The 26,892-nt window shown below is 41.0% G+C and overlaps 1 protein-coding gene across 3 annotated transcripts in view; it reads left to right on the top strand.

Moving 5' to 3' along the window:
- Positions 1 to 26,892, top strand: part of KYNU (kynureninase) — a 139,134-nt gene that overhangs the window by 66,016 nt on the left and 46,226 nt on the right. For all 3 annotated transcript variants that reach the window (XM_020784232.3, XM_072983830.2, XM_072983844.2), the window contains exons 8-10: positions 5,794 to 5,940; positions 19,872 to 19,970; positions 21,090 to 21,163. In XM_020784232.3, the coding sequence (XP_020639891.2) occupies positions 5,794 to 5,940; positions 19,872 to 19,970; positions 21,090 to 21,163 (320 nt within the window). The remainder of the gene's footprint in view (positions 1 to 5,793; positions 5,941 to 19,871; positions 19,971 to 21,089; positions 21,164 to 26,892) is intronic.

Here is a 26,892-nt window from a genome sequence, read left to right as displayed (position 1 = left end):
TAAGTAAGTAAGCAAATAAATAAATAAATAAATAAATAAATAAATAAATAAATAAATAAATAAATAAATAAATAAATAAGGGAGGGAGGCGATGATAACTTCCTCAATGGCTCAAGGGGGCGTTTCTTTCAAAAAGGTTAAGAACCACTGCTTTAGATCATTATAACACATAACATCGCCTCATTTCCTGACACTAAGAACATGTGTTACTTTTTTGTAGAACCGATGATGACCTTTCAATTTGGAGAGAAAAATGTTTTCCAGAGAAGTGAGAAACTTCTCCCAGGACCTTCATAGATGTTCAAAGATAATTAAGATAATCGGAGTTCCTTTCCAAACACCAATCTTATCCCAGGTCTTTGCAGTCACATGTAATTTCATTTGGAGTTTTCTCTGCTTAATTGATCCCTTGGTGGTGGTATGTTTTATACGATCCCGTGCTAAGAGGAAATTCAGAAGGAGGAGAGAGAGAGGCTTTAAAAGATCAAAGGTTGTTTTTTTCCTTGTTGAAATTTTCTATATTTAATGACTTCAGGGTTTGCACAGTTTTGGGGTTATATGGATCCTATTGTTTCTGAAATACAAATACAGTGAAAAATTTAATAGCTTTCTGTGGGAGATGGAGTTTGTCTAAGATGTATCAAGCAGGAACTAGAAAGCAGCTTTAGTTTTAGGGATGTATGTATGTCACTAACTCAAAATGTCATGCATATGAGCCTGGCCCAGCATGGCAGTTTTTATGTTGTTGTATTTTTACCAAGACTGGAAATCCTGAGAGATGAACACGAAAGGTGTGAGATTCACAGGACTGAGGTCACTCGTCTTTCAAACTATCCACTGCACCAGTTCTGTATCTCATGGGTGAAACAATGTTAACCTTTCAATGAATTTCTCACTTTGACTTCAGGAGTTACTAACAGAATTATTTATTTTCATGCTTGCAAAAAGACGCTTCACATTTCTGTCGCACCCTTTGAATGTTTGTGGTGGTTCTGACGAGTTCTCAGAAATTCTTTGAGTGACCTTGTAAGGTAGAGTAGTAATATTAACCCCAACTCCAATGTGGGGATGTTGCTTTGACAACTGGCACGGTGTTTTCGGTGAGGACCCGTCGGCGTCGGTGCTGTGCTGGCCATGAGAAACATGGCTGGTGGGTTGGTGTCCAGACGGCTGAGCTTTGGCACTTCATTCGACACATTGAATCTGCTGATATCCCCCCCCCCCGTTTCCTCCCTCTTGTTTGGTGGTTCAGACTTTTGGTGCCTGGTGCCTTTTGTCTCCCACTGCCTTTGTGACTTTATCACCTTCCCTGGCAGGATTAGGCTTGCTGCCTAGAAAGGGCTGGCCATATTACCAACCCTGTTGCCTATGGTGACTAAATCATTTTTGACAGTGAGCTTGTTGGGAGGACTCAGATTTGCTACTGAGTATGACGGGGGGGGGCAGCCTGGGTGTGGAATGTCTTTTATTCTATTTTTATTTTTTCTTCTATGTTTTAAATTTTTAATTGTCTAAATTAGTTATTGATTAATTTAAAATTAAATTTCTGTTTTTATGTTATGGTTTAATTAATTTTGATTATTTGTTTATTATTGTATTTTTTATTTATTAATTTTTAATCTTTTTGGTCTTTTCCTTTCCCCCTTCTTTTTGTTTAACATGGATTGGAAGGCCTGCCCCCCCAAGCAGGGATCCTCTGAACATCAGAGTGATTATGGGTAGATACGGCATTGGCACAGTTCCTACTCATTGCAGAAAAACAATTAACAGATGTTTGAAGGTCGTTCACTGTTCTGGCACTGTGACCAACCGTCAGACTCAAGGTAGTCCAACCAGCCATCCCTCAAATCTGGTGTTGTTGAATGCCAGGTCTGTATCCAACAAATCCCAGATTATCCAAGACCTTTTCCTGGAAGAGGATGCAGACCTGGTATGCATAACTGAGACTTGGATGAGCGGGGAAGGGGGTGTTCCTTTGACTCTTGCCTGCCCTCCAGGTTATGCAGTCCAACACCAGGGTAGACTGAAGGGACGGGGGGAGTAGCCATTGTCTTTAAAAATACTGTAGAGTTCGTTAGGCGCTCTGCGGTGGTGACACCAGGTCTTGATGCCCTACACATGTCAATTGGATGGTATTGTGATCTTGCTGGGTTACTGTGCTCCCTGTGACCCAGCCATTGCCTTACCGGAGCTGGCGGACTTTGTCTCTGCAGCATTGTTGTAATCTCCGAGGCTTTTGGTCTTGGGTGATTTCAATATCCATGCGGATGCGGAGGTTTTCAATCCGACTCTTGTGTTCTTGGAAACCATGGTTTCCTTGGACATGTCCCAACATGTCAATGGCCCCACCCACATGGGCGGTAACACATTAGACCTGGTGTTCTCCCCCGAGCAAAGTGAGTGTGGTCTGATGGTGACCAACCCTGTGTTGGTCCCCTTGTCATGGTCGGATCACTGCCTAATTAAATGTAACCTCTCAGTGGCTCTCCCTCTCTGCAGGGAGCAAGGACCTCTTCTAATGATCCACCCTCAAAGGTTATTGGATCCTATAAGGTTCCAGGACTCCATGAGAAGGATTCCAGCTGAACTGACTGGTGCTCCTCTCGAGGTTCTGGTTGATGGCTGGCTTGCCACCGCTACCAGGGCTGTTGATACGATCACTCCTAAATGCCCTCTCCATTGCAGAGCTCGTTCAGCATCCTGGTTTAACCAGCAGCTGTGAGTAATGAAGCAAAGTAGGAGAAGGTTAGAGTGCAAGTGGAGATGAAACCTGACGGATTATAATCGTAAAGCTGTCATGATCCCGACTAACCTTTACATTGCCAGGGTGAGGGCTGCCAGTTAAGCTTACTTTGCTGTCCGGATAAGTGAACCTTCAAATCTTTTCCGTATAGTCCACGATCTATCTGGAATTGGTCTAAGTGATAGGCCTCCTACTAGTGTTTCACCTGACCCATTTGCAGCATTTTTAAAGCTAAAGTAGAGGCCATCCGCTGGGAGCTATCTCCTTTTTTGAACACAGTAGATAGAGCAGAGACATCCAGTACTCCACCTTGCCTGATGAGACTTGATGCCTGTGACGCCAGATATGGTGGACAAAGCGTTTGACCTCTGTCATGCCACCACCTCCTCCCTTGACCCTTGTCTGGCCTGGCTTATCAAAGCAGCCAGGCCTATAACAACTAAATGGGCCACTGTAATAATTAATGGGTCTCTCCTCAAGGAGACACTCATTAGTCCCATTAGGAAGAAACCAAGTTTGGCGGCAGATGACATTGGCAATTATAGGCCCATCGCCAATGTTTCTTTCCTCGGCAAAGTGGTGGAGAGGGTGGTAGCTGACCAGCTCCAGGCCCTTTTGGATGAAACCAACACCCTGGATCCATTTCAGTCAGGCTTCAGACCGTGCCATGGTATGGAAACGGCACTGGTCACACTGATGACCTGCTGAGGGAGACGGACAGGGGCAAAATATCTTTGTTGGTCCTTCTCGATATCTCAGCTGCCTTCAATACCATTGACCACGGTATCCTCCTGGGGAGGCTCTCTGAGCTGGGAATAGGTGGTCTGGTGCTAGCCTGGCTCCAATTCTTCTTGGAGGACTGTTCCCACAGAGCACAGCTTGGGGAGAGTGTATCAGCTCCATGGAATCTTAATTGTGGGGCCCTGCAGGGCTCGATTATCTCCCCAATCCTGTTTAACATCTATATGAAGCCACTGGGTCAGGTCATCAGGGGTTGTGGGCTTCGTTTCATCAGTACACTTATGACACCCAGCTCTACAGCTCCTTTTCTCCAACAACAGTGGATGCCATTTTGTCCCTTCAGCGCTGTCTGGAGGACGTACTGGGGTGGATGCAGGTGAATGGTCTGAAGCTGAACCCAGAGAAAATGGAAGTCCTGAGGGTGGGTGGCCCTGATGTCAGTGGTTTGGGGAACTCCGTCTGTTTTCGGGGGATGACTGGGGTGGGAAAACACCAACATATCTCCCCTACTCTGGCTGCCCTGCATTGTCTGCCCATTCATTTCTGCATTGATTTCAAAGTACTAATTATGACATATAAAGCCCTAAATGGTTTAGGACCTCAGTATCTAGCGGAATACCTCTTCCCACCTAGATCTACCCGACTCACTCGTTCTAGCCAGGATGGGTGGCTGAGGGGCCTAACGCCGAGGGAGGCCCAAAGAGAAAGAACAAGAAAGTGGGCCTTGTTGGCAGTGGCCCCTCACCTCTGGAACAATCTCCGCCCCCTGAAATTTGTCTGGCTCCCTCACTGAGTGTTTTTAAGAGCCAACTCAAGACCTGGCTCTTTAGGCAGGCCTTCCCTCCTGTCAATACTTAATTTATTGTTATCCTATGGTTTAAATATTATTGTTTATTTTATTTTATTATTTTTGTATGTTGTTAGCCGCCCAGAGTAGACTTCGATCTAGATGGGTGGGATATAAATTAATTAAATAAATAAATAATAAAATACAATTTTGCAGATTGGGGACAAGAAATTGAGGTATAGTAGCTAGGTTGGTTGTCTAAGGCAGAGGTTCCCATTTTAACAGTAGACTTCCTCATCAGCCAACGCAAGCGATCAACAATATTTCATAACACCTCATAACACAGAAGACCCTTCAGACTAAACACACAGATCAATCCAAGAAGAACTCTTGTTAATCAGACTAAAAGTTCCTCTTCATCAGAATCTGTTTCCTGCAGTGCCCTACATTAGTTGTCTCCACTGAGATCCAAAGAAAGATATTAAAATCTGTCAATCTCAACATAATTGCATTTTTTCCCCCTGTCCTTGTCTTGCCTCAAATTGCAATATTTGTTTTTGATTCATGATCTGAAATGTATACAAATGTTTGTGCATTTTTACTAACTTCTACATTTCTATATACATTTTATCTGATGTATCCATTTACACACTTCACACACTTTATACGTTTTGTCGCATTGGATAAAGCATGTTTCTACATACTCTTTCAATTGCACACATTTTAAGCATTCATGTATGAAAATGAGCCTATAGTTTTGTGCCCACCTTGTTCTTCTGAAACCTGCTTGTAAGCCTCACAGATGTGTGAATGTCCAAGGTGAGGAGTGTCATTTCTCACAGTATCAATGTGATGGCTGCTAGGCAATAGTTCTAAATGGATCTGAGATTCCATATATTTACCCTAAGTAATAACCACTGATAGACTTTGATAGACCATGAATTTTTAAAACTATCAAAGCTAGTGTCCATTGCTACACTGAGTTAGACAAGTAATAATCTGTGAATGAATGAATAAGAGTCAAAGATAAATATATAGCACACCCAGGGTATGCATAAACAAAATTTCCATTCTCAATCTGATATGTCTACTCTTAGATGAACTGCTTGAACATTCTACCAGTGATATATCATTAGTAACAATGTCGACCACCAATTTCCTAGAAAGATTTACTACAGTGCTAGGTTTTTCTATCTCCACGTACTGGATTTTTTAAAACCCAACCAGTTAAGGCAGCCTGGAAGCGTTCAGGCAAGAAAAGCATATAATGAAGCAAAGTGAACAACCTTTTATTTTTTTTTTAAATTACCACCTTGAAGCTATGTTACTAATGATTATTCACTGATTCAAAGGTTATTCCAGAGCTTTTACTTTTGTAGATTACTGCCATGTTAAGGATTTGCTTTTGATCCCTTACTGCATTCAGCAAGGCATGTCATAAAAAAAATAGATTATGAAACAAGAACTGACAGTTTTGTTACTGTCAGGGTTGATCTAAAGTATGTGCTTAACTTTATTTCAGGGGGAAGAAACCTTGAGAATGGAAGATATCCTTGCGATAATTGAAAAGGAAGGGGACTCTGTTGCTGTAATTCTGTTCAGTGGCGTGCAATATTACACAGGACAGCTGTTTGATATCCCAAGAATCACCAAGGCTGGTCATGAGAAGGTATTGCTGCTTCAGTATTACTTAGATCACACTAAAAAGAATCCTACTCTTCTACCCCATGTTAAAAAATAAAATAAAAAACCCTCAGAAACCCTCATATTCTTCAAGTTCAGTTCATTGCTAATTTAGATTGACATGCTAGGGAAGAATTGTGTTGGTTTGACTTTGACATACAACAATCAGTCTCTTAAATAATACCGATGCTGCTTTAAAGCACTTTAAAAATGTCATTTTTTAGATATGTCAGTTGAAGGCATAAAATTGGGAGGAGGGATTTAGACAGGGAATTGGGGGAGATTGTAAGGCACATCCAAACAAGCTGTAGCTTTGAATAGATTTGTGTTGGAATTGTGGTCTTTTTCCTGCATTGATCCAGATTTATTCACCCCAAGATTCCACAATGTAGTCAGTTTGGAATCCGTCTACCTTGTCTCCACCCCTTGTCTGTTTCCCTTCCTTGATGCTGGCTTATTTAGTAGTGGAATTTTCAGTTTTGTGAAGGTGGGTGTTTTCTTGCTTCCTAGCATGAAGAACAGGGTTTGAAGTAGAGTTTGCAGCCACTATCTCTCTCAAACATACTTTACCTTTAAATGAGAAGGCAATGTGTCATATTGATCTTGCCAGTCATGGTGCAGAGAGTGAGGGGCTGCTGTGCTGAGGATAAAAAACCCATTTTGTCACCCCCCCCTTCACATAGTCAGGCAGAAGCAACTTTGCACCATACTCAGATGAACAGCTCATGTCTGGGGGAGTTCTACTTGCACCTGCTTCCATTGGATCCATGTTTGTTTGAGAGGAAGGGACAGGTGGGGATAACAGATCTGCGAAAATTCAGGTTGCAATTAATTTTTTTAAATATCCCTAGAAAAGCAAAATACCCTTAAAACTCAAGCAAAAGGGGAGGGAATGATTCCATTAATGTAATGTGTATCTGTTCAACTTACAATGGTCAACTGAACAACCACCCCAATTAAACAAGAGTGAATAGAAAATTATCTGGCTATACAGATGTCCTAATTCCATTAAGACAGACAGACAAACTGGATTAAGCATTGTATTAAACAGTATGTACAGGAAGGCCTCGACCAAACTGGAAATTCAGTTATCATGCAGTTGAAACTCAAGCCCATTAAAGAGTGAGATTCCTAAATGTTTGACCATAGATCTGCTATGCTTCCTACCAAATACTTCTCTTAATACACACATTTCCAGGTTATCTATCTCATGACAAATGAGCAGCATCCATGTTTTCATTTGTGGCAAAGGGAAGATGCAATTAGGTAGCCCAACATAAGGAATATAATGTAAACTAAGTGATTTACATGACTCAAATGTCTCCCATATGAATGTCATGTCTTATTTGAGTCCTGGAAGAGGAGAGCATGGAATAAAAGCAAAAGCAAAGCATGCTGCATATAGTGTCCCATAGTGCTTAAAGCACTCTCTGGATATGCAGGCTACATATTGTGCACGCACACGCACACGCGCACGCGCACACACACACACACACACACACACACACACACACACACACATCCCAAGCAAATGGGTGTTCATTTTACCAACCTTGGAAGGCTGAAAGGCTGAGTCAACCTTGAGCCGGCTACCTGGGATTGAACCCCAGGCCATGAGCACAGTTTTGGCTACAGTACAGTTTAACCACTTCACCACGAGGAATAAGTCAAAAGTATCATGGTTTTTTATTACGGCATAGCATAGTCCTTAAGAGTGACTATATTTTACACTGAAATCTGTCAAACAGAGTGAGATGGAAATACATAAAACAAACAAGAAATCAAACAGCATCGTTTAAGTTGACATATTCTACATAATTAATGAAGGTGGAAAGTCCTAGAGTTCCACTCACTTGACGCATGAGCTTCTCTCCAGTGACCTGAATGTTTTCTTGCCTTTAATATCTAGCAAGTTTTGACCAAAAGCTCTCTAAAATTGACTGCATTCACACTTCTTTAGTGCTGTTGAATGTACCATGCAAAGTTGAAGGCATGGTTTGTCACCACACCTTAAGGAATCACCCAACCAATCACATAAACCAACTATTAATTCTGGATTGGTGTGTATGGGGGTAATCACTCCCTTAATCCCATGGAGATTATTGGTAGTTCAAAGTTAGCCATTAGAGGCATATGAGAAATTTCATCTACCAAGGAGAACCATTTAACTAACAAACACTGACACTGAAACACAGAAGTGTTGTTTTTGTTTTCGCTAGGCTCTCTGATGCAGAAATAGACTTGAAAATGTCTGGGTGGTGCATGATGACACAAAGTAGGGCTTTCCAGTGGCTATGGAACATAAGGATCTGTATTATGCTGAGTAGTAGCTACTGTGGGGATAAGCTAATATTTCAACCTCTGTGTGTGCTTCTGAATTGTGTGGGGAGACCCAGACACTGCAAATGTGAAGAGCATCTGCACACACATGCATGCGTGTGTGCACGCACAGAGTGAGGATGTGAGGGAGTGAGAAAGATGTCAAGGGGGAAGGTATTCACATTGTCCCTTTCACAGAGATCCTATGTAAGACTACTGTCACCGAAGTGAGGAAGAGTGAGGCTTGGAGCTGCTTGGAGAAGTACCCAACAACTCCTTTCCCCCCGCCATCCAAACCCGAACTGCTGATTCTGCTCTGCACTGAGAAACTAATCTTACAACATCATCACACACATCTGGGCTGCCTTGTTTTTCTACAAGTTCCCTTTTTCAGGATGAGAGGCGTGGTGATCAGTACAACTGCAAAGCCAGTTCAGTTCAGCACAGTCCGATCCACTGAACCCATTGGACTTGTTTGTGCTTCAGTACATTGCTTGTTGTCGAGCAAGTCTTTGCTTAATTTGCCTCAAGTTAAGAGGAGGAATTGGTATATTTCATCAGCAAATGACTCTGTGCCTGGGATACAGCTGCTCTCTATCCCCTGGTACTGCTGTATTCTTGCCTTCTGTCAGGAGAAGCAAGTGAGCTCCTGGCGGTGCTGACACTATTCTTATTCCGCTCAGCCATTTAACAGGAGACAGGCAGATTACTGAGTGTATCACCTCCATGAGGTAACTCATTTTCGCCAACTCAACCTCAGGGAATTTACTAAAAAGATAGATTCTGCAGACATATCTCAGGGATTCTTTTTAACCTCAGGAATGAGAAAGAACAATTGTCAATTAGGTTTTCTTATCAAGAGGTCAACAGAATTCCAGGAGGCATATCTTTTATTGAATAGGCCTTATCTAACCAGACATGATTTTAAAAAAATAGTGGAAAGAAAGAGGTCCACACTGGACATGCTAGTGATGCTAAACAGTAAACAAGCTTCCCTGTAAATATTGCTATTGCTCAACAAGGGTTGCACTTAAAGTAGTGATTTTGTTTGTAAAACAGTGCCTCTTTAAAACCATTGAGTGGGAAAGTGGTGTAAACAGAGGGGGGGATGGAAGGTGAGCTCACTTACTATGGCTCTGGCCCCTTCACTGCTCTTGTTAGGTCCTATAGTGGTGTCCAACCTTGGCCCTCCAGATGGTCTTAGACAACAGTTCCGAGAAGCCTTCATCACCACCTCTGCTGGCCAGGATTTCTGGGAGTTGGAGTCCAAGAACATCTGGAGGGCCAAGGTTGGACACCACTGTAGGGTGTACTATTGACATTTATTCTCTGGCAGATAGAGCCAAAGGGAATACAGCCTTAGAAATGGTGGCCTACCACTGTCCTGCCCACTGCCTTAAAGCAGTTTCTGGAAGTCCATTTCCTACTAGTACGGCCTTCTTTTGTGTTTTATTCTGTGCATGTCTGTATGTACAAAGAGAAATAGTTTTATTTCTGTTTGTGTTCTGAAGGCAGCCATTTCATGCAACTTTCCTTGGTAATCAAGGAAAAGGATAGCAGCCAGGTATCTGCAAAGTCCACGTAGAGAGTGGGTTCCTCTTAATCTCCTTCTCAAAGCTACACTCCTGTCTTTCCAAACTCATTCAGTGACATCTGCCAGGATGAGTCTGAGTAAAAATGAGAAACATTTTCAGCAGAAGAGACAGAAGGAAGGGAGAAGATCATAGACAGTATGGGAAGATGTTGAACCCCCAGATTTCTGGGAGGATGTTTTCCATTCCAGTTATGTGGTGGCTATAGACAAGATGCATGTAGCTTGAATGAATATGTATACATTAAAGTCAGCCTTCCCAGTTGCTGTGCCTTTTGTCTATGCAACCCCAGACAAGGAACACCCTCACCACATTGTCAAGGTTACCTAGCAACAGAACATTTGGAAAACTTTTCTTCCCCAAGTCTTCAAATTCTCCCTCCTCTCTCTCTCTTTCTTCCTCCTCCTCCTAGCAAAATTTGCCTATCATTTCTTGAAGTGAAAATCGACAGCATTATAATTGTGTAGGCCCTGAAATTGTGACCTGGACATTAGGAACCTCATAGCCTCCAATCATACAGTAAATGTATATTTTCAGTAATTTATCCCACTTCAAGTAAAATTTAGCTTATGTACCTCTTTGTTAGAGGCCAAATTGCTGACATGCGCTGGATTACGGAGAAAGCCAGAGAGTTCCGGAAAAACATCTACTTCTGCTTCATTGCCTATGCAAAAGCCTTTGACTGTGTGGACCACAGCAAACTATGGCAAGTTCTTAAAGAAATGGGAGTACCTGACCACTTTATCTATCTCCTTAGTAATCTATATGTGGGACAGGAAGCAACAATTAGAACTGGATATGGACCAACTGATTGGTTCAAAATTGGGAAAGGAGTACGACAAGGCTGTATATTGTCTCCCTGCTTATTTAACTTATATACCGAATACATCATGCAAAAGGCCGGACTAAATGAATCCTAAACTGGAATTAAGGTTGCTGAAAGATATGCACTCTGATGGCAGAAAGTGAGGAGGAATTAAAGAACCTCTTAATGAGGGTGAAAGAGGAGAGCACAAAAAATGGTCTGAAGCTCAACATACAAAAAAAAACCCTAAGATCATGGCCACTGGTCCCATCACCTCCTGGGAAATAGAAGGGGAAGATATGGAGGCAGTAACAGATTTGACTTTCCTGGGCTTCATGATCACTGCAGATGGTGACAGCAGCCACAAAATTAAAAGACACCTGCTTCTTGGGAGGAAAGTGATGACAAACCTAGACAGCATCTTAAAAAGCAAAGACATCATCTTGCCGACAAAGTTCCGCATAGTCAAAGCTATGGTTTTTCCAGTAGCGATGTATGGAAGTGAGAGCTAGACCATAAAGAACGCTGACCGCCAAAGAATTGCTGCTTTTGAATTGTGGTGCTGGAGGAGACTCTTGAGAGACCCCTGGACTGCAAGGAGAACAAACCTATCCATTTTGAAGGAAATCAACTGAGTGCTCACTGGAAGGACAGATCCTGAAGCTGAGGCTCCAATACTTTGGCCATCTCATGAAAAGAGAAGACTCCCTGGAAAAGACCCTGATGTTGGGAACGTGTGAAGGCAAGAGGAGAAGGGGACGACAGAGGACGAGATGGTTGGACAGTGTCATCGAAGCGATCAACATGAATTCGATCCAACTCCAGGAGGCAGTGGAAGACAGGAGGGCCTGGCGTGCTCTGGTCCATGGGGTCACGAAGAGTCGGACATGACTTAACAACTAAACAACAACACCTCTGTTCTATTTTGTAATGAGCTTCTTTGATATTTATGAGGTAATTGATTACCTATTATAACAGCACAGTAGTATTTTTTTTATCCTAGTGCAACCATGTTATGTACTTTGAATTAAGGTGTTCTTCATTAAATTCCCCCTAAGAAATAGCTTTGCTGGACAGTGATTCACTGGGACCAAATACATCCTTACTTTTTCCTCTTCTGAGGAAAACAGAGTAAGAACTTACCACTCCAGAACATGTTCAAACAGCCCGAAAAAGACACAACAATCAACAGCCTTCAAGAACACATCTTCATTTTTTTGGAAACATTTTTGTGCAAGTATTAATTCCCCTTCATGGTGTAGAGGAGAGAATCTGTATTCTCTGGAAACTTTTTTTCCTGAGGGATTGAATCACCTAAGTATGTGGTATAAAACAAGGTAGATTAAATATTTTCTCTTTTGAGGAGACTGTTTTTAAAAGTATATCACAAATCTAGCAAGATTTTTTCGTAGCAAGGCAATTTAGATGTTATCATAACTGAGAGGAAATTTAGTGTAGCAGTTAACAACTGTATAACTTTGCAGACAAAAGGTCCAATGTATCAAAAGGTTCTATGTATCAGGACCATACAACAGCAACTTAGCACACTTGCAAGTCCTATTTATTTAAAGCAATATCCACAGTCACATATTCGCTTGTCTCCGTGCCAGGTTTAAAAGAAGATTGATGTTCACTTAGATGAGTCATTATATAATCTAATGTTTAAAAGACTCCTGATGTCATCAAAAGAAGAATATGGAAATATCCCATTATATATAAAAATGTACTTGAAATGAAAGCCGCACTTGGAAAGAAGGCTAGACTACCATGTCTCCATTAGAACTTATCAATTGATTTGTGACCAGAGATCTAAACTGCACTTTTATCATTGGCACATGGCAGAAATACTGAAGACTGCAAAAGGCTAGTTTTGCTGCAACTTTTCTAGCAGTCATGAAAAGTTAGGAATAGTGTTCACTGTCTTATAGATGTGTTACTTTGCCTTTTTGCCTTTTTGTAGCAAACACTAGTGCATGCTTTCTGTGGCCAAGATCTCCTAGGGATTCTGCTTCCCTAGAGGGTGAGGTGACCCTTTCCCAACCTCCCTGCATATTCTCAAGAACTAGCCAGCCTTCAGGAATACGTTTCTGGATGAGGGAGTAGAAGGAAGGGAAGAAACTTCCATAATCACAACTGTTGGACACTAGTGCAATAGTATGGACTTAGACAGCACTGGGTAAAGGTAAAGGTTCCCCTTGACATTTAGTCCAGTCATGTCCGACTCTAGGGGGCGCTGCTTATCCCCATTTCCAAACCGTAGAGCCAGCGTTTGTCCGTAGACAGTTTCTGTGGTCACATGGCCAGTGTGACTTAGACATGGAATGCTGTTACCTTCCAACCGTGGTGGTACCTATTTATCTACTTGTATTTGCATGCTTTCAAACTGCTAGGTTGGCAGGAGCTGGGACAAGCGACGGGCGCTCACTCTGTCGCATGGATTCAATCTTACGACTGCTGGTCTTCTGACCTTGCAGCACAGAGGCTTCTGCAGTTTAACCCACAGTGCCACCACGCTGTGGGTTAAAGACTAGTGCCACGACTAGACAGCACTAGTCTAATACATAAGGCCTTTTCTCTCTCTTTCATATCCTTAAAGCCTTTTTGCAACCTTCCCCAAAGCAATCTTTGTTGCGTCCTCATTTGATTAAAAGCACTGTTCCTTATTTTAGGAGCTGAACATATTCTACAGATCTTTACTGGGTTTTATTTTTAACATACCACATTCATAATAATTTTCCATACTATGTACTATGAAGAGCTCTGGCTCATGTTTGTTCAATTGCTCCACAATAATAAAAGACTTGTGTGTCCACTGTTGGCATAATAGCCAGAAAAGCAAAACCAATGAAACCTGAGGCACACCTGGAGAATTCCGTTGAAAGACTCTCACGGCTGGCCCTACCATTAGAAAGATCAAAGGCTATTGCTTCAGGTATCGGGGTCAGAGAGACGCTGAAGGGCAAAAGTGTCCTGATGACCTCGGGAGCGGTGGACATCCTCATTGTTCATTCTAGAGTCAGGTGTAACTGTGAGGCTTGGCAGATCTCAACATGAGCGCTCTGAGACTTGGTGGGCTGGTTGTGGTGACTGTCATGAAGAACACTTGCCCTTCCAAATTTATCACCATCCAGGAAAGGAAAAGCAGAGCCTCTCCCTTTGCATTATCCTTAAGTCAGAGCTACAACACAGACAAAAGCTCTCAGGCAAATTGACCTTGATTTTTTTAAAAAGGCGGGGCGGGGGAACTAATGCAAAAAAGCTGAACAGGGCTTAACACTGTTGAGAGATAGATGCATAGCCGGTTCTTAAAAGTTATAGGTTGAGGAGGGTTGCTCCTGTGGCCTACTTAGTGTGTTACGTCTTTTTCTAGCTCTCATCTGAGTCTTTCAAGAGGCCCCAAAGAAGCCCAGTGGCAAATGCGTGATCAATTGTCATTTTTTTCCCCTTTTTCCAGTTGCGAGATCAATTTCCTGAGTTCCCCTCCAATGTTGCAATTACTGTCAGACTGAACAGCTTTACACATAGACAGTTTCACTGTTAAATATTAAATGAACTAAATTGAGCTTGAAAAATCTCCTTAAGCTATTCTTCTGCCTTCATTGTGTAAGTCAGAATTAGTATGTATTCTGGTCCGATCTCATCAGCTAGTTGTGACATAAGATCACTATTGACCTAGATTTTTAGTTGTAAACACAACACCCCAATAAATAAATGTATCTTCCATTTGTCTGAACAATATCCTCTGGGCCTCAAGACACTTTGTAACTACCCTGTTTTGTCAGGGAGCCCTTACTGAACCAGCATGCTCATCATAACCACTGCCATTATGATTATTATTAATGTAGCACCAGCCCCCCCTAAGGAAGTTTACATACAGTACTATCTAAAAGAGAATCAAGAAGATGATAGTGCGTTCTTGGCTGTGCTTTGCCTGATAGATTGTGTGAAGGGTCGCAAACAAGTCCTATTTTAGACCCTTAAGACAAGTATCCTTTCTTGATTCTTCCTTCCCCCCCTCCCCCAGAATCCTAGAGAAAGTAATGGTTTAACTATCAACGTAGGGGAAGGAGCTAGGGTGAACAAAACAGAAGCTAGTGGCTCCCATTCAGCCCTATTGCTCCAAAGAAGGTAAAAGTGTTAGACTCATTTTGCCACCAAAATGCAAAGCTTATCATTGCTTTTAGTGTGCCAATCTGTGTACTCCCAAGGAGTCCATCTGCTATAGATTTTTTGTGTGGCTCCTGCAAACACTGTGTGGATAGTGCTGCTCTCCTCTTCAGTCCCAGTAGGGAATCTGTGAAGTCCTTTTCAGAATGCACTATAATACCGTCATCTTTTTTTTTTCACCTGTTGCTCCCTGAAGGTCATTATCAATCTCAAACTATTGTTCTGCGTTATTCCAAATTCTTGAGAAATATTTCAGTTACTTCTGTTTAATACAAAGATGAAGCAAAATGCATTTTTAGCTTTAAACAAGAGACTAATTAAAAACCTTGAACCATTTTTAAGCACAACATGATTTTTTTCCACAATAAAACTTACATGATACTCCTTTCTGTAGAGGGTATCCTTCATTTTAATGACTCAGCACTCAATCACTAAGGAAGTACAGAATGTCCAGTATGACCAAGAGGAAAAACAGGTTCTTTCTCTTGAACAGTTTATTGTTACTTCACTACCAACAGCAAGGAATGGACTTTGATTAGTTTAAACAATGATGGACATCTGCAGCCCTCCAAATGTGTATGGACTGCAACTCCAAGAATCCTTTGCTGTCAGCTATGCTGGCAAAACAAACATTTGAAAGGTTAGTGTTGCCACAACTGGTTTAAACTAGGTTTTGTTAAAGGACAAGATACTGCCTAATATTAGTAAAGCCAATGAGAATGTCAAGCTCATTTAAAGCAGGAAACTTTGGATCTTCTCTTCATGCATTGCCAGAGGGGACAGGAAAAGTAAGCTTCTCACCAAGGCTTACACATTTGGATAGTGCTAAATGATGGCTTAATGTTACTCCAAAACAGGCCAGCCTAAGAACTCCCATCAAAAAATGTATTGTGTTTGAAGTGGTGGCTAAACTCTCTTTGCGGTGTACAAATTGTGATAGCTCATTTTACAAATGCAGGGCGACTTTGTAAGTTACAGGAAAGGCCAACAGAGGAAATGAAAAGAACACTTTGCATTTCCTCTACTCTACAAAAGAACGTTGTTTTCAAACCCAACTGTTCTGTATGCCACTGGAACCTGTATTACCTGACTATCATGAAGTTCTACCATGCTTTAAATTCATAAGAAGGTACACCCAGGACCTACTATAGTTAAGCTCTTCATTAAGTAATCCTCCCAAGGATTCAATCATTTATTTTATTTTATTTAAAATACCTTTACCCTGGCTTTCCCCTTAAAAGGACCCAAGGTGATTCACATCACAAAAAATCTTTCCTAGGAACATACAAATATCACACCATAGCCCATCAATTTAAGAATCCAAAGCAGCAAACCATTAGTAGATGACTGTCTTCCTTCTGCCCAGCCCTCTGATAGCTTTCACCCATCATTTCCAGTTATATTTGGCAAGTGATGAGGCCTGCAAGTTCATCCCTTCATTTTGGAAGAAAGATCTAGGCTGACAGCCTCATTAGTAGCTTCATTAGAATTAGCATGTCACACTTATAAATGCAATTACTTTCTGAGAGCTGGATAGTTTAGAGGAGATTTAATATACCAAAGTATTGGTTTAATAATTTAAATGAAGCAAAAGACAGAAACCGATAGTTCCAAAAGCCTTTGTGTTATTATGGGATAAAAGAGCTGGGAATTTATGCCCTCGCTGTTCGTTCTCCCATGTTGCTTCTAAAAAGGCTTTTAAAAATATGTAGAATATTCTTCAGTTTGTAGTCCATACACGATACATACCATCATTTTCCCCCCTCTCATCAATACTTTAGTTTTTTACTATTCTGTTTCTGTATCATTGTTAAGTTTAAAAATGCTGCCATCAAGTGGCGATTCTTATGAATAAAACAGCTTGAATCTAATATTTTCTCTGTCTTTCACAAGTAAAATATCTATTGTTCAAAATAAAATATATGCAAAGCTCAATGGAGGAAATATTACTCTGAAATTTCTGGGCAACCTTTTGGTCCCCTAACTCTTCACTTGTTACTAGTTGTAAGGGATTTATTCCCACAACAGAGAGATGTTGGAAAGACCTTCAGAATGCATGAGAAATACAAAAACTTAGAACTGATCTATATCAGACATACAGAGGAATTGATTGAGAAGGAGAACGTGCATAACTGTTCCAAAAATCTAATCCCTCTCTCTAAAACTTTTCAAAATATGAAGGATACAAGTTCAAAACTGAGGATAAAAAATTATTCAGCTAATAATATCTGTGAATTCTTGTGAATACTAGGTTAATTGTAATCAGTGTCAGAATGCCCTGAAGCACTCCATAAAATTATGTATAGTTTAAATTTAAAAGTTCAAGTTCTTATATATGAAAGGTCCTTGGGCCATTCCAAAAGGTCATATTATTGTTTAATCAAACAATAATCAAAACAGCTCTGGAGTGCAGAATGCCTTTCTCATGAATAAAGTGCCTAGGTAAGGGAAGACTTAATCCAGCTAGCTGAGAGAAGCCCACCCATCAAGCATGGCATACTGATTCACCAAACACTAAACCTGCTCTTTTTTCTCACATAACTAGGATGTAAAAGCCAGGGTTTTGTGTTTTATTTTTTGCCATGGTTCAGGCAGTTCATGAAGAGAAGCCCACACAGAAAAACACAAAACCAACAACTTTAAGACGGACCATGCAGATCCTTGCAGACAAGGCTGGAAAGGAAAACAGAACATCCATTGCCTGGGAGAATATTGAGGCACTTCTTGGTCTGGCAGGCTGAGGGTGGGTGGTAGACACATTTCTAGGCTTAATTTCTCAATTCAAGCAATATTTCGTGGCTAGCAAAAATACAATTCCTCTCTCAGCTAGTGACCCTGTTATGTTAGTGTAGTGTGTCACATGGTTCTGCAAGGATCATGAACTGCCATTTCTGTGTTTGTGGCGTAACGTCTAGTAAATAACACAGAAGCTGGTTACATTACTTTAAAAACTCCCAATCCCATATTTAAATAAGGTTTAGCATAGTTTATATTGATGCAAAAAAGGGTGAATACACAACATACATGGAGGTACACTTTAATTCAACAGGGTGTCACATTCTTTTGAGAAGCAGAGAGGTTCTTTGCTATTCCACCAGAGGGCCATTTCTTTTAACTCAGCTACGGAATCGATTCATTTAAACTGATTCCTCATATGTGAATGCCTCTGTTGGCATTAATTTTGAAGGTACGCTCCCACTGGCTGATCTCACCGCCACTTTTCCATGGCTGGTAAGCAACAGTCCCTCAATTTTTCCACCAGCAGTGAACAGAAGCCCTGTTCTGTGTGTGCAAAGTTTCAGTTGTGACCAGAACGAAATGAGCAGCAATATGAACTATGGGTGTGTGGCACCAATACAGCGCTTTGCACCTGTGCAGTTTAGAGAAATGTTGCTGGTAAGCCTATAAGGGTAAGCAAGTGTTGGCATGTGTAAATGCCTCTGTTGGCTTACCAAAAAAAAAAAAACAAACTTGCATCTGGTATAGCAAAAGTGCAAAATACCACATTAAACTTAAAACAGATGTTTCCTTTCAGCCCTAATGGAGAGTGAAAGAGCAGCCCTGACTTCCTTCTCTTCCTCCTGTCTCCAATTTCAAAGGAACTGTTGGGAGTACCTTAAAAATAAAGTTCTCTAGCCCAAACTGAGGAGGGGGAGCTTAAAGGCTTGCAATGGGAGGGGGGAGTGCACATGCACACACTCAGTGAGTGGAGAAGGAGCTACTGGAGAAGAAGAAAGAAGAGATGTCTGTCTCTCTGTGCACGTATTGACTGCAAGGAAACATCTGATGTAAGGTGGTTGTTGTTTTCCCTTGTGGCATTCTGTTCTTTTGCTACACCAGATGCAATAAATTAAAAAGAGGCAAGATGATGAACATGACAGAAAAACCACATGACTACCACATGACTTTAAACCTGATTAAAAAGCCCTGATCCAGGACCCAATTTATTTCATTTTATGTCCCTTCTTTTTTGAATGACTTCAGTAGCACATAGCGTTGTTTCCATTAAACCAGTCAAATACAGGAAGACTTGATTTTCATTAAGAGAAGGAAAGGAAATCAGCAGCCTTGTAGACCCTCTCCTGGGGATCAGTGGGCTGAGGCTAAGACCTACATTACAGATTACCCATCATTAGAGTTTAATTTATGTTCACATTCTAGAGATACAATTCAGGCAAACATTTCCAGGTGGGAAATCATATTTGCAATTGAAGAAAACATTTATGTCCTGAAGACCAACCATTTTAAAAAAGGAAGCTACAGGAAGCAAGAAAATCTCCTTTTTTCATGACTGAATACCATCAGCATGTAAGGGATTTCTTTTTATAATGAGGGGTTATGTGTAATGCATAGTGTGGCCCCTTTTTAACACCTGAGTATCTTACTCATTTAACTCTCTCTCTTCAAATTTCATGCTTAATTTGCTGTTTAATGAACATTAGTGGCTACTTTACTTCTCTTTTAAACTATCCTCCTAAGGTGGTCTTCTCCCACAAATTAAACACTTCTTCAACTGGAATGACTCTTGTTAGCACTAATATTTCACTAAAACATAAAACATGATTTTCATGGTTCTAAGAAAAATCCATGTAACCTCATCATCTCAACAATTTCTAAGTCACAGGAATCATTGTGTGGCTTTTCTCTTTTGAGAAGGCACAGAGCTTAGCAAAAAGGAGGGGAGAAATGCCTTCCCTTCCTTTTTGCTAAGCTCCGTGCCCTTGACTTTTGAGAAGGCACAGAGCTTACAAAAAAAGGAAGGGGAAGCGTTCTCTCTTCCTTTTTGCTAAGCTCCGCGTCTTCTCAAAAGGCAAGGAAAACTGGTGGTCACTAAGGCACGGGGCTTAGCAAAAAGGGATCCCTTTGCTCCCTGCTTTTTCTAATTTGGGATTAGAAAGGGGGGTCATCTTATACATTGGGTTGTCTTATAAACAGAAAAATACAAAAATACAATTAAACAGATTTAATTATGCAAAAATGCTGATGAATTCTGTATTTGCAAAACAAACCTAACATTATTTCTTCGTCTCTAAGGGTTGCTTTGTTGGATTTGATCTAGCTCATGCTGCTGGAAATGTGGAATTGCATTTGCATGACTGGGAAGTAGACTTTGCATGCTGGTGTTCTTACAAGGTGAGAATCTCTTTGGGCAAGCAAAGATATTAATAAACAATTTCAGTAGATGCTACATAGGCTCTGAATCCCAGTGGAATTGTTGGTGAAGAGTTAGACATGGGGATGAATAGAAAAATGAATCAGGGTATTCAATGGATATCTCTGATTCATCAGATATTTGTTGCTTCGCATTCTTGGGGTCCAGAGACCCTGCCGAATATGAAGCAACGAATATAACCCTTTTATATTTGTCCCTTCCTTCCCTATCTGCTTATGCCCCTGAAGATCCTCGGGAGGATAAGCAAAGAGGGATTTTCTCTTTGGGTGGCTTGCTAAAGCCTGCCCAACGGGAATCCCACCCCTGGGGCTGGGGTATGGCTTGGTTCCCCTTTCCTCCTCTTCCTGTGCTCACATGGCATAGGAAGAAGAGGGAAGGGATCAAAGCGGAATCAAATAATCCCCCAGCCCTGCTTCCTTTGCAGAGGCAGCAGGGCTTCGGAATGACTCGGGTACCCCTGTACTCCTCTTCCTATGCCCCAGTGGGGACACAAAGAGGAGTATAGCCTGATCTAAGCAATCCCCCACCCTCACTGTCTTTGCAAAGGCATCAGGGTGGGGGGGGGTCCCTTTCCTACTCTTCCTATGCCCCCAAAGCATAGGAAGGCTGTGGGGCCAGGGCTTTAAAAAAATAGCCCTAGGGACTGTCTAAAAAAAATGACCTGACAAACCAACAAATTGATTTGTGGTTTGTTGTGCCACTGGGGAGGGGCAATTCATGGTTCGTGGGTCATCAAGCTTTATCCCCATCTCTATTAAGAGTTAAAGGCAGCAGTTTGTATATATTTTGCAGGGGATTTTTGTGTTACACTTTATAATATGTTGAAGCTTTGAAAATTTCTAAAGTTAAGCTCTAAGAATATCAAACAGCAACTCAAGAAGCTACTTTACAAGCTGTTAGCCAATATTGCAAGATACTATGGAGTTTAAAAGATGAAAGTGTTTTAAGGAATGTCTGTCTTGCTGGTTCACATCATATGATATTCATATCAAAGCTTGTCTGGAGAGAGGGGGGGAAAAGAGGTCATTTTGCTCTCACAAGTCCAAGAAGATACTTAAATACTGACTTCCATCTTACAGTATCTGAATTCGGGAGCAGGAGGTCTAGCTGGTGCTTACATTCATGAAAAACATTTCCAGTCTGTGAAACCAGCGTAAGTATGTTTTCCACATTTTCTTAGAAGGGCTCTCCTAATATTGAAAATACTGGATGCATTTCATTGAATGCATTTTCCCCTCTTTATTTTTGTTAAGTTCTGACAAGATAACATGTATAATTTTTATATGCTACACTTACAGTTCTTTTAACATCCAACAAGCAGAGAGTTAGGCGATTTGACATTCTACTGGCAGAGCCCAACTGCCCAACGCCAAGCTTGAAGCTACAAAATTTGTGTTACTGGTCTAGATAATGTAAGAATAAAACAAAAGAGAACACAAAATTGTTTCTGGAGGATGTGAGGAGAATCGGTTTAGGAGTGCACAGGAGAAAAGGTGCCTTAATTTGGATACAGAAGCCCCTAGAACTGGTTCCTCTATGTAATAGTCTCACTTTCTAATGGAAATGGAGGAACAAGAAGAAACAGGAATTGATTTCAGAAAGGGAAGGAAGAAGGAAGAAAGTTTAATACTACCAGTGTAGACACAGAATTAGAAAAGTCAAGAATGTGATGTACAGTGCTTCCCCCAATGCTTTAAGGGGTAATTACAGTTGGAAAAGAAGACAACAAAAATGTATTGTGAAGGCTTTCAGGGCCGGGATCTAATGGTTGTGGGTTTTTCGGGCTCTTTGGCCGTGTTTTGAAGGTTTTTCTTCCTAACATTTCACCAGTCTCTGTGGCCGGCATCTTCAGAGGACAGCACTCTGTGCTCTGGTGTAGTTGGCTTGGGAGTGCTTCCTTTTGCAAAAGTATGTGGAACAATGGCAGTCTACGGGTTGCTTGCACACACCCCAAAGAATCATTCAGGAGCCTGTCGAGTCTACTGAAGGCCCACCTATGGCACTGCAATGGCAGAAGTCATCCACTCAACTTCTTAACTCTGAGCACAAACAGGAAATAGTGGTAACAGTGAGAGAGATGCACACACTTTCCTCTTTACAGTCCCATCTTTAAATGTTTGCTGATAACATGTACCTCAGCACTGCCTTTCTTTCCCCCTAACCCTTAAGGGAGCTGTGTGGTGGGAGGAGAAAGAAAGGGATCACTTTGGCTCTCTTCTGTCCATCCACTAACTGGTTTTTCCCATGAGTCAAAAAACCCTCCTTGGAAAAAGTTTCCTCACCCCAGGTCTGAAACTTTTTGCTAGATGTAAGACCCATTTTTTTATATTCGCGAAGGCTTTCACGGCCGGGATCTAATGGTTGTTCTGGGTTTTTCGGGCTCTTTGGCCGTGTTCTGAAGGTTGTTCTTCCTAATGTTTCTGCCCCGCTGCTGTCCTCTGAAGATGCTGGCCACAGAGACTGGTGAAACGTTAGGAAGAACAACTTTCAGAACACAGCCAAAGAGCCCGAAAAACCCACAACAACCATCCATTTTTTTCTTTCTTTATTCCTATCAGAACACTGAACAATTTGAAATTATGAGCATGTATGAAATATAGGTAAAATTAAAAATACATTAAAATGTTGAGATAATTAGACTGTTTTCTTTTATTTTGTTTTTTTATCAGAAGCAGGCTACCTCAATTGTGTTATCTTGGCCATTTGCCAGATCAGTTTATGATGGGGTATAAATTGCATGCATGTAAGTGTTGCATTGATTGAATTTCTCTACAACCACAGAAAATGTATTTTGGGGCATAGAAGGGTCCTCCCTGAAGAGTAGGAAAGCATTGCAAGGACACTTGGGCATTCCCTGGGCTATGACATGAGGCTGGACAATCCTTCACTTTCCAAACTGTAAGACCCATAAAAGGAGTGGAGAAGCACAGAATCTTCAAATAGACAGATGGGAAGATAGATAAATAAAAATGTGGGGGAAGGAAAATAAAACAAAAAAATCTCAACTGTTGAAGCACAGCTTATACAAATGCTGATCACCACTTTAAACTAATAACATTAGATTAGTGTGTTCAGCCAGGAAGCACACTGTCTCCAAAGTATTGGCTTAGACATTAAAATGTAAAATAAATGTTCAACTTCAAAATTTATGGATGAGCCACATTACAAATAGCTTCATAGGGACAAACCAACATGTGGTTATGACAAAGCACAATGCTCTACTGAGAAATCTAATTGTCTGAATGAGCTGTCTCATGTTCTCCCATATGCAAAGCACTGCAGCTTCACTTCTAGGAAAATAGTGCATGTTCTCTGAGAAGCAGCCTCCAGGGAAAAGAAGGGATGTGGTCTGTATGTAGCGAGTGAGAGTAAGTGTGCATTTTTAATCCATACAAAATCAATGACTACTGAAAGTTCATCCCAACCAGTGTTTTCTCTAACCTGCTTGCATATGAGCTTGCCCAGAAGTCACAGTCCAAGATATCCCAGACAGCCCCTCACCAGGAACAAGGGCTCATCAGGACCCAGCCCCACCACACAGAGTATCAAATCCAAAGGCACTCACTGCACATTTAGTCGTGACCAAGCAGAGGCGGGAGCACAGGGCGGAGAACACAGAGCCTGAATGAGACACATGAGGAAAGCAGAGGGGCCAAGAGAGGAACAGGAATACAGGCACTCTGGAGCTCAAGAGCAATACGCACAACCAAAGACCTTTGTTCCTGAGGCAAAGTCTGGGAGGGAGAACCACTCCTTAAATAGGGCTTCCTTCCAGGTTTCCAGGTGAGCCTCATGAGTGGCCCAGCAGGTACTACTCAGGCCAGAATCTGAGCCTGCAAGCACCAGGCCATTCATGAATAGGGTTATCCTGATCCTGCAGTTGCCAGGGTGGTATGGGCCAGATCCTGACACCAGAGACGTGTTGGGGATGTGCTCAGGCAGCCAGCAGCCAGTTTGTTTACTTACCATTTTGAATGAAGCATGTCCATATGGAGCGAGGCTCCCATGCAGCGGGGCAGAAACTTTGAGGGGATGTTGATCCCACCATATTTCAACTATATGCGGAAGATTTCATATTGTATCAATCTTTTGATGACTTGAATATTTGAAAATAATTACACCTGTAAGCATATTTTTTTAAAAAAAGTCTCTTGTTAGTGAATGAAGTGAAAGACAAATCTGGAGCTAACAGTATTTAATAATTGATGAATCCTGAAATAATTGGTTGTTGTGGGTTTTTCGGGCTCTTTGGCCGTGTTCTGAAGGTTGTTCTTCCTGACATTTCGCCAGTCTCTGTGGTCGGCATCTTCAGAGGACAGCACTCTGTGCTCTGGTGTAGTTGGCTTGGGAGTGGAGTATTTATGGCTGTGAGATAGGCTTTTGTCCTATTCAGGGGATGGGTGATTAGTTTGTCTTGTTGTGAGTGTACTGTTGTGATAAGGAGGAGAGATTATCTGTCACTGTGATTGATGGGTGTCATTAGCTGGTCTTTTGTTTGTAGTGATCCCTAACAAGGTCATTGACTTTTTGCACGCTGTATTTTTCAGAGCTGGAAGCCAAGTTTTGTTGAGTTTCAAACTTTCCTCTTTTTTGTTGAAGTTCTGCTGGTGCTTGTGGATTTCCCAAGCAAACTACACCAGATGCCAGCCACAGAGACTGGCGAAACGATAGGAAGAACAACCTTCAGAACACGGCCAAGGAGCCCAAAAAACCCACAACAACCATTAGATCCTGGACATGAAAGCCTTCGAGAATACCTGAAATAATTGATGTTACTAGAATTATCTCAACATATAAAGTTAGGGAGCATTACACAAAAATATCTATTATCAAAGACTTTATAATCTACAAAAATTGTGTAGTATTTGAGTGCAGTCTTCTGCATACAACAATTTTTCAATAGTAACAAATACATACACAGTAGCTTAATTCATGCAATGCCCATGGTTTAAGAAATCACTTCTGGTTGTTTTGATGTTAGCTAGAATAAAAAGAGCCAAATTGAGAAAAAAATATATTCTGCTACAAGTACTATTGCATTAGATACAATGCTTTATCTGGCTAGACAGATAATAATATTATTCAAGATAATCTAGCCACAATAATTTTGATTAATTCTTGGAATCATCTTGGCTACTTGCAATTCAGAACTCATTAGGGGTGAATCTTGTTTGCTTGAGATAAATGAAAGAGCCCTGATGCTACTTTAATCTTTTTTCTTTCTCTTCCATATACTTGTCCACTCACTTCTATTGCTCTGCATGATGGCATACTTATGGATCTGCCAGCAATACTAGAGACTGGCACAAATCAGAAAAATGGTAATTCATTTCGATTCTTGATTCATCAAGGTTGATGAATCACAAATTACGAATTTATGATTTTTTTCTGACAAATCAACAAATTGATTCATCATTTAATTTTTTTTAATTTAAAACCTTTTAAAATCGTCCCCAAAGCATCTAGAGACACCAGTTTTTCAGGGAATTATCCCCTGACTCTCCACTACAAGCCCTGCAAGTTTGGTGGTGTTTGGGTTTCAGATGTCTGAGTTATACAACCACAAGGAGAGGCCACAGGAAAGTTCCCCCAGGCACCTAGAGAAACAAAAAATGTAGAGAATCTTCCCCGACTCTCCTCTACAGTCCTTCCAGGTTTGGTTACAATTGGGTTTCATACATCCAAGTTATACACCCACAAATTGGATGCCCCCTTTAGAAGCTGACTTGGAGAAAACCAATCTTCGCCAAACTTGGATTGTAGAGGAGACTCACAGGAAGCGTCTTTGTGATTTTGGTTTTTCTAGGTGCCGGGGAGGGGGACTTTTCTGAGGGGCCCTCTTTATGGGTGTATAACTCAGACATATGAAACCCAATCTTCACAAAATTTGGAGGGATTGTAGAGGAGAGTCAGTGGAAGCTTTCCTGCTATTGTGATGCCTCTAGCCAAACGAATTGACAAACAGAAAATAGTTAAAATTCATTGATTTGTGATTCATCGGAAGGCATTGATTCATACAAATATGAATCAACAAATTAGCCATTTTTGAACAAATTTCATGATCCAGTTTTAATTTGTGCTCAGCTCTATTCAATACATCCTTCCCTAAGATTACATACTGTAGTTACAGCCAAAACCAATGATGTACTTTCATACAGAATTACATGAGACCTGGGATTTTCTTCCATTCCCCCTCTTATTGAAGTCCTTTGTGGCACCAGTTCCTGAAGGTTTTGCATCATTTTTAAGGGTATCCAGCAGCTGTTAGAGAAGGAATTGCCAATCCAAGGGGAAGCAGTGGGCACCCATGGATTCTGATAGTATACAATTGTATTTCTGCAAATTTGTTGCCATTTTATTTTTCCTGTCATTTTCATTGTATGAGCCAAAGTAAGAGCAAATAGTTGGATGTAACAAAGGATAGTGTTTCTTGTAGAACATGAAAAATTACAATTAAATTATATTGCTTATATATACTACTTGCACTCACTGTTCTTCTGTAAAGTCATTTGTATGACTTTATACTTCCTGAGCCATGTAGATATACTCTGGAAGGATGTTATTTCAGAATTAGTTTGGGGGAGGTTGACAACACTCAGAAGAACATCTATTCAGTCCTATTCTATCTTTCCTTCATTTTGGGGAAAGACACTGGCCTCTTCCAGTGTCTTTAATCTTCTAGTGCTGTTGTGGTACATAATAATGAAAGAAGTCAATTTAATCTGTTGAGCAAACCTACTGATTGTAGACTCCCAAAATTGTTTGGCATAAGAAGCAAGAGGAAATCATTGGGTAAGAAAGGTTTATTTCTAGCACTGAGAAAAGGAAGCTTTATTCTAATTCTTGAAAAGTCAATAATTATAATAATTTTAGATTTCTAAT

The sequence above is a fragment of the Pogona vitticeps genome, chromosome 1, assembly GCF_051106095.1.
Source record: "Pogona vitticeps strain Pit_001003342236 chromosome 1, PviZW2.1, whole genome shotgun sequence".
Classification (NCBI taxonomy): domain Eukaryota; kingdom Metazoa; phylum Chordata; class Lepidosauria; order Squamata; family Agamidae; genus Pogona; species Pogona vitticeps.
The sequence above is the reverse complement of the archived record's forward strand: the minus strand, read 5'-3'. Positions and strand labels throughout refer to the sequence as shown.